General features: G+C 37.8%; 1 protein-coding gene and 1 non-coding gene across 2 annotated transcripts; one reads left to right on the top strand and one right to left on the bottom strand.

Moving 5' to 3' along the window:
• Positions 1 to 3,025: 3,025 nt before the first annotated feature.
• TRNAI-AAU (transfer RNA isoleucine (anticodon AAU)) lies at positions 3,026 to 3,099 on the bottom strand. The gene has a single exon. It is a non-coding gene; the product is annotated as a tRNA-Ile (tRNA).
• A 105-nt stretch (positions 3,100 to 3,204) lies between these two features.
• Positions 3,205 to 7,250, top strand: LOC149811492 (small ribosomal subunit biogenesis GTPase RsgA 1, mitochondrial-like). The gene is made up of 5 exons (XM_089992551.1): positions 3,205 to 4,253; positions 5,363 to 5,584; positions 5,915 to 6,109; positions 6,236 to 6,429; positions 6,916 to 7,250. Exons 1-5 carry the CDS (start codon positions 3,387 to 3,389, stop codon positions 7,073 to 7,075), a joined length of 1,638 nt encoding a protein of 545 aa, XP_089848677.1. The 5' UTR covers positions 3,205 to 3,386; the 3' UTR covers positions 7,076 to 7,250.
• The last annotated feature ends 1,754 nt before the right edge of the window (positions 7,251 to 9,004 follow it).

Genomic DNA, 9,004 nt, shown 5'->3' with positions numbered 1-9,004 from the left:
GGATTTTTAAAATTTGCTTTGACACATGGGAACAAGAGAGTATCCTAATTCTTCATTGTTTCCCCAATATCAACTTCCTGCTTGCACACTTAAAACTTCATGGGCTTATCTCACGTCCCAAAAGAATCACCATACTTAGGCTTGCACAAGGATTGACACTCATGAGATTTGAACCTAGACCGGTTGCAGTCTTTTTTTATAGTTTCCATATCTTGAAGATTCTAGTTAAACTTTTACCAAGGAAGCAATAAAGAAACTTAACAAACCTTGTGAGAACTGCAGTTTTCTGCAAGTTCAGCTCTCTCTCTCTCTCTCTCTCTCTCTCTCTCTCTCTCTCTCTATATATATATATATATATATATATATATATATATATATATATATATATATACTCAGCAGGTATGTGGTCTGTGCTAGTAATTATATATTTTTTAGCGACATTTTTTTTTTGTAAATTTCAAAACTTTTTATATTTTTTGAAAACCACTAATATTATTTTCTTTTTTATAACTAAATCAAAGCACAACCAGAAAATATTGCTTGGGTTCGGACCTTGGTAATACACAACTTGTAATGCCTACAAAGAAGTTCATTCTTGTAGCACATCTAGCAATTGTTTACCACCAAGCTGGTATCCCATGTGGTAAGCGGGGTCCTGTGCCAAGCTGAAGGCCCAGGTTGGAATCCCTCTGTCACATGAGGCTTAAGAGTTATCTGATAGGGGCCTGCCTAACCCCAGCTTGCCTTTCAACAACAAAAAAAAAAAATCTAGCAATTGTTGGGAGTCCTTTATAAAATTTCTGGTTCCGCTCCTGCTTGGAGTCCTTGTAGATATGTTTAGAATAGATTCAAGTTTGTAAGAAACGGTACTTAGATCATATTTCTCGGACTAAAATATTATTTTTTGGTTAATGAAAATCCTGTGGCTATGCATAATAAGTAGTTGGTTGCATAGTGACAAACGTTGAAAACAGCAAAATCTTGTTTTTCAAAAACTCACAAGAATTTGAATTTTTTTCATAAATCTCGCATTTTTTTGGCAAAATATTGGAAATAAAAAATAAATTAAAAATATGAATTTTTTTTTTATAAAAAATATTATGAAAATTTATTTAAAAATAAAAATACATGATTCTTTCATGACAAATAGCCATTTAAAACGTAAATATCGCATTTAAATCATAGTATTTATGTTTTTAATAAATCTCATGATATTTTGAAAATCTTGCAAGAATTTACCGTTTTAAACTTCTAGGCAATTTCTCATGATATTATCGTGATATTTTTTTTTATAAAAATATATTATGAAAAATTATTTAAAAATAAAAACACGTGATTTTTTTCACGATAAATAGCCATTTAAAACGTAAGTATTGCATTTAAACCATGGTATTTATGTTTTTAATAAATCTCTCGATATTTTGAAAATCTTGCAAAAATTTACCGTTTTAAACTTTCAGGCAATTTCTCACCATATTATCGCAAGATTTTTTATAAATCTCGTGAAATAAACATTCGAAAAAACCATCCAAGGGCCAACTACTAAATTAAATATGAGTAATGCTACCACCATGATTGTAGGTTGTATATTCTCAATCAAACCTTATGGATGTACGCAACATAGTTTATTTTATAGGAATCATGCTTTGGAACATGTTTTTTTGACCTAAAAATAGGATTTTTTAAGTCATGGCACTTTGATAAATTGTGAGCCGTTGATTTTTAGAGATCTTAAAAAAACATACTTGTATGCCACAATCACATGATCCAAAACTTGTTTTCTACTAAATAATGCCTACAAATCATACCTATACCTATAGGGTCTGATCAACTAAAAAAGTTTAAATTTTTTGAAAATCTAAAGCTTATATTAGGTTGGACACCTTATCATTACCAATTAAATATATAAGGTACATCTACATTGTCATATTTGAACAAAAAAGGAAAAGAGTTCTCATTGAGGAAATTGGAACCCATGATAGTACCTAGCATTTTTTTTGACATAGAAAGCTGGGGTTAGGCAGACCCTTCTCAATTATACAACTAATACCATTGGGATTCGAACTTGCAACCTCCCAACACAAGGAGATGTGCACTAACTGCTCCTGCCACACAAGCGGATGGTACCTAGCAACTTTCCTTAAAATGAAAAAACAGTCTATTCTTGTGGGATCTAAGCGTCCTAGTTGAAACTCATGGAGGGGGGGATCTTTTATAGAATCTAATCACATTTATGTGCTCAGCATGGTCAAAATAGTAGGAATCAACCCTTGAATCATATTTTGACCGCATTTGATCGAATAACAAATATTGTCTATCATTGTAGTTTCAAACCTCCTTAATAGAAATTCATGAGACTATTTTTATCAAATTCAACAACATTGGTCAAATAGTAGGAATCAACCCTTAGATCATACCTTTTTAACCTAAATATATGATTCATTTGAAGGTTAAAAATCCAATACATTACAAGCTATTGTTTTTCCAACACCTGAAAAATCTAATATATATATATATATATATATAAATATTTCAGAAAAGTATAATCCAAGGGCCAAATTTCTACCAAATCAAATATGTGTATTACATCTGAAAGCACAGATGGAAAAAATGAAAACATTAGAAGCTAGAGATTTCATTTGAGGGTTAAAAAGATACCCTATTCTCTTTTATCATCATTAGTTAAGATCGGATTAAATATCTTGAACAATTGATTATGAAGATTATTGTTATAATTTGACATATGCTTTAAATACAATTACAATAGATAATAACAAAGATAGGCCTTTTCTTTGGCAGTATTCAAGAAAACATATGCCAATATAAAAAAGTTCAGAATTGTATGAACATACTTTTGCAAATAGAGGCAAAAGGTTGGCCCTTAAATAAAAGTTCCCTATGTTTTTATGCTCAACGTAGTTTTATCTTCTTTTTTTTGTGCTCTTCATAATTCAGCTACAGTATCAAATTTGGGACACCAAAAAGAAAAACCCACACTAAAGAATCAAAACACGGTAGAAAACAATGGCCCATGCAGGTTTCGAACCTGCGACCTTCGCGTTATTAGCACGACGCTCTAACCAACTGAGCTAATAGGCCCTTCTGTGATCAGTTGTCGTTTTGAATATTGGTGAGATGACAAGAGAGCAGCTAGCATCCATGAGAGAGAAAGAGAGAGAGAGAGAGAGAGAGAGAGAGAGACGATGTTACAGTGCGAAAACAGAACATGGCGGGTTTTCATTCTTCCACTAGAATGGGTATAAAACCAATTTAAGCTCTCTCTCTCTCTCTCTCTCTCTCTCTGTGAGAAATAAAACCCGCCATGGCTGATGCATTCCATCTGTTTCTGTGCTGCGTATAACTCATAATCTCTCCCTCTCTCTGCAATGCGGACCAACTCCATCTACAGCACCATTCTCACCACCATGTTTTCTCTCTCATCCCCAACCACCCACAAATCCCTACCAACCATGCGCACCCCCTTATCCGCTCACTCCAACCGGCTCCGCCTCTTCAGCGGCATCTCCATGCTCCCACCACCGGGCGAGAACGACGAAAATTTCGTGCCCATGGCGGCCAAGAGCGACACCCACCTCCCCAAAAGGATGCAACCGGACAGACACGCACTCAAGGCCAAGGACTACATCAAGGAGAAGCTCGTCTCCTCGCCGGACGCCTCCACGCCGCTGCCCGACACCTGCTCCACCGACCGCTCCGGCCACGCCGTCGGGATGGTCGCCGCCGCGCAGGCGAATTTCATGAGGGTTTTCGTCGAACGCGTCGGGGTCGCAGCGAATCCGTCCAGCGGCGCCGGAAATCTGTCCCCCCTGCTGGATTCCGACGAATTCGGGGGTTTCTTGGACCCGACCGAGTTCTGCTCGGGAATCGACGATGGTGGTCATTCGGAAGGTTCCGGTTCCGGCGAAATTGAGGACGAGAAGACCGGCATTGAGCTTCTTTGCGTGGTGCGAGCGGTGCTCAAGAAGATTAAGAGGAGGGTTTTGGTGGGGGACAAGGTTCTGGTTGGCGGGATTGATTGGGTTGATAGGAGAGGGATGATCGAGAACGTATTCAAGAGGAAATCCGTGATTATCGACCCTCCGGTGTCGAATGTGGATCATTTGCTCGTTCTTTTCTCTACGGAGCAGCCCAAGCTCGAGCCCTTCACTCTTACGAGGTTCTTGGTGGAGGCGGAATCGACCGGGATTCCGGTCACCTTGGCATTGAACAAATCGGAACTCGTCAATGAAGAGGTTAATTTTGTTTTCGTCTTCCTATTAGCATAGAATGAACATGTTTTTGTGTTTCTTTCCCTCGTTTTCAAATTCATGCATTAGTCCTTTTACACTTTCATTGTGATGTTTTGGTTCAATTAGTAAGTATTTGAATAGAATGGTGAATGATCAGCGTAGAGCTTATTGGATATTTATGCATTGGTTTTCTATCTTCCTCCTTTTTGATGCATCTGTTTAATTTGTAAGGTCTTGAATAGAATTGATCGATTTTTCAATCAAGAACCGCTGAATGAATTTCTGAAGATAGCATGCTTCTATGTTTTTAATCATCTATTGCTTACCCTTACATTTATTGTTTTCTTTATATTTGTTTGGAGTGAAACCTGTCGCATGAATCCTGAATCGTTGGTTTGTTCATGCAGTCTCAAGAATTGTTGGTGAGATGACTTCCAATTCAACTTTGTTCTGTGGTAGCTTTAAACTGTATCTTGAACTATGTTTAACCTATATTTTCAATTCAACTGAGTTCCATGATAGCTTTAAACATCTTAAACTATGTTTAACCTATATTGTGATTATTATTTTCTTGTGTTCCATCTGAAGTTTCAGTTATTTTTGGGGTCTAGTAGAGCTGCTTACCAAGAAGCTTGGATGGCATGTGTAAATACTAAGTAACCACACAAGAAAGCAGGATGTGTATATCAGTATATGTGATCATATGAGAAGTATGCATCTTTGATTGAATGAAAGCAATTCTGGGTAACATGATCTCCATCTTTATGGCTGTTTTTTTGCTCATTTTCCAATCCCATCTTTCTATGCAGATGGATATGTATATGAATATGGATTCTGGAACCATATAGGAAGCAAAATTTTTTGAAATTGAATGATATTTAGTTCCAAGCCATCCAATGTCTACCTTTGTTTTTCCTCTTGTTTAATTCTATTTGATTGAATTGCGTACTTGATGGGTTTTAAAATCCAGGTTTATTTCCCTAAATCATATGCTTTATTTTATTTTATTTTATTTTATTTTTTTCCATTCTAGTTTCATTCCGAGGTTTTCAGCTATTAAGTGTTGGATGAAGTTTTTCTGTCTCTTATCACAGTTGCTTGTCTTAGTGCAGGTGTTATCAACATGGAGGGGGAGGCTTCGTGCTTGGGGTTATGAACCACTTTTTTGCAGTGTCAATTCCAGCCATGGATTGGGTACCCTTGCTTTCATATTGAAAGAACAGACAACAGTGATTGTGGGTCCAAGTGGTGTCGGGAAATCGAGTCTGATAAATGCCTTAAGAAGTAGTGAGCACGCTTCTGGTGAACAAAAAATAGATAGTTTGGCTGAGCAGGTGTTATTCATATACCTTCGTGCTACTCTGTAGCACCATTTAGTTGGTACTTGTTTTGTGTTGCTGATTATTTGTTTCTTTCCTTTATTCATACTGAGAACTGGTTCATGTTGGTTAAAATGCTATTATTGTTTAACAATGTCCTATTTGGATAGTCTAACTTAACTTGAACATTCATGTCTAGTAGCGATCATTTTTTCTTTCCCCTTACTGAAAACATGCAGAGATGTTCCCTTTTTCAATATTTTAGGAAAGTAGATGAACTATGGTTGATTGAACTTTTGTCTGAGTTCTAGTCAATCTCTTACTGTGTTTATAAACCAATTCCAGAGTGAGATCAGCAAATGGTTTGAAGATCAGCGGGTTGGAGAAGTATCCACAAGAAGTGGCAGAGGAAAGCATACTACACGTAATGTTTCCTTGCTTCCTCTTTCAGGAGGAGGATATCTTGCTGATACTCCTGGGTTTAACCAGCCTAGTCTGTTGAAAGTCACAAAAAGATCTCTTGCACAAATGTTTCCAGAGGTATGTTTTTGAAATTTCTTGTCATTTCAGTCAGACATTCAAGCACAACTTGTTTGCTTTCCTTTTATATGTCCCTCATGTAAAAATCTGTATCCCCTTTGCTCAGTCTGTATTCAATTCTTACAGGTCCGGCAAATGCTTAAATCCAGTGAGCCTGAAAAATGCTCATTCAGTGATTGCTTACATCTTGGTGAACCAGGATGTGTTGTGAAAGGAGATTGGGAAAGGTATCCCTATTATCTTCAGCTGCTTGATGAGATTAAAGTCCGAGAAGAGTTCCAGCTACGAACACTAGGAACAAAAAGGGAAGGCGATGTGAGGTACACCCTGACTTATACAAGAGAAAAAAAAAACTTGTTATAGTATTTTTTCTGCATTCAGATACCATTGAATCAAAATCCCTAGAAGGTTTCTACTCTCAGAAACAAGCCCACTGGTAATCATTTCCATTCAAGGTATAGGAATGAACATTTGTGGAGTGCTTTATAAAGCAAGAAACAATTTTTTTTCTAATTTAGGAAAAAATGGAAAACTGAAAGAAGTGTTAGTTGTGCTTCTCCATCATCAACATTTCATTTGAGTCGCTGAAAGAAAACTTGGTTCTGGTTGGACCTGGCCCAACTGCTCAAACCAGTTAGTCATCTCAAATATGGCCCTAATCTGTGTGTTTTCTAGTCAGCCATAATTGAGTTTTTCTATTGGTGTCAAGTCATTATGGACTTTGTTTTACCAGCTTATTTGGACTTTTAGCTCATTTTCCATTATTTTTTTTCTCCAACTTCTGGTAAACTCCATGAGATGTGCAGGTATAAGATGGGTGACATGGGAGTCAAACAGGCCGAGCCACGCCTGGAACTGAAGAAGCATAGAAGGCAGTCTCGGAAACGTTTGAATCAGTCAGTGCTGGATGATTTGGATGAACTTGATGATTCAGAGGGCTCGATTGATCTTGGAGGTATTCGATAAGCACAGTTGGCATGCGCAAAGCCTATTTGGAGACAGTTTCGCTACTAAGAACACTTGATGCGTGTTGTTGTATATAGTAACCCTTTACACTACATTTTTCGTGGCTTGTAGTACTTTTAAATAGACTCCTATATGTTTTCAGAGGAGGAAGTGCAGAAAAGAACCTTGAGTTTTAGACTATGTCACATGGGTGCGGGTGCGGGGATTCGGCACTTCCAAAAAACCTGGGTGCGGGGCTGCGGCAGGGGCAATATATATATATATATATATATATATATATATATATATATATATATATATATATATATATATATATATATATATATATATAAGGGGGGTCGGGGGTTCCGTTGGGCGGTCAGCGGGCGGGGGTCCAGGGGGGTCTAAATCCTCAACTTGGCCTCAACTTTCACTAGTCCCCAATGGGTCTAAATCCAAATTCAACTTTAAGGTCATGGTATCAAGGTCTGATCGGGCATACTATAGGATAAACCATACTGGGTCCCTATAGGAAAAATCATCTTAGGATCAAAGTCTAGTCGCGCTGGCTTTGCCTGTCGTACTTAGGGTCACTGTCTTGGCAGTGTAAAACTCTATGGGTTTACATTAAAAATCGTAGATTTCAATTGAAACTCGGATCGGACATTAGTTTGGTATGAAATTTAGTATATCAAAATTGGCTCCATAAATTAATAGGATCTAATATGATCTGATCTAAATTCTGATTTGGACCTATTTATTTATTAACAAACCCGAATCTTATCGGATAGGTACGGGTCGAGATCAGGTCATATCCGACCTGGTTCATCAATAATCACGCGTCAGTTGAGGGAAGGGGTTAAACGAAAATATTTTGTGAGATGGGGAGTGATGGAGGATTTTGCAGTAAAAGGACAAAACAAAAACTTTCCCCTTGGTCATTTTTTCCATTTTGTTCCCCACTTTCTCCTTCGCTCTTCATTCCCTGTGCGCCCTTCGCTTCAGATCTCTCCTATGATTTTCGGCAGAGTTCTCCGAAATCTCTGGGAGAGTCGAAAATTTGATGATCGTAAAGGTAACTTCCCGATCTACAATTTCCTTTGTTTCCTTTCCGTCGATCTGTAGTTGCGGTGGTGGTTAGGAAAACTAGGGTTTTTGTATCAGATCTGCGGCCTTCTCGGTAGGATTTCGACAATTGGGGTTAGGGTTTTGCAGGAAAAGATGGAGAAATTGTGCAGCTTTCTCATCCACTTCGACAAGGGCACTCCCGCCCTCGCGAACGAGATCAAAACTGCCCTCGAGGGAAACGACGTCTCCGCGAAAATCGACGCCCTGAAGAATTCGATCATCTTTTGCTCAACGGCGAGGCCCTGCCCCAGCTCTTCATCACGATTGTCTGGTACGTCCTGCCGTCGGAGGATCACACGGTGCAGAAGCTCCTGCTTTTGTACCTGGAGATCATCGACAAGACTGACACAAGGGGAAGATTTTTTTTTAAAATTCTGCAGCCCATTTCATAGGGCAAATTTTAAAAAAAAAGTCCAAAAAAATGGATCGAAATGACCCTGGGTGCGGTCAACGCACCCAAGGTCAGGTTGACCGTCCCTGCTAACCGAATCCCTGTGACATAGGTTTTAGATGAGTATGAACTCTGTACAGACTTCATCTGTTACTGTTCCAGTTCTACTTAATGAGAAATTTCTGAATCTTACTGATACTTTGAAAAATAATATCACAATTTTAATGAGATGTATTCAATGACCACTATTTTGCCATTAAAGGTGCACTATTCTCATAATATCATAAATATTCACTCATTAAAACAATTTTTGCATTTCTTTTGTATTATCTGTGTCTTTGCTATAGATTTTCCATATGTATATGTTATGTTTTTGCCTGTACCGATACTTTTCTTGTGAAAAATAAGATTTTTGGAAATATTGTGGCATT

Source organism: Nuphar pumila, chromosome 17, assembly GCF_984573655.1.
Source record: "Nuphar pumila chromosome 17, dmNupPumi1.hap1.1, whole genome shotgun sequence".
Classification (NCBI taxonomy): Eukaryota; Viridiplantae; Streptophyta; class Magnoliopsida; order Nymphaeales; family Nymphaeaceae; genus Nuphar; species Nuphar pumila.
The sequence above is the reverse complement of the archived record's forward strand: the minus strand, read 5'-3'. Positions and strand labels throughout refer to the sequence as shown.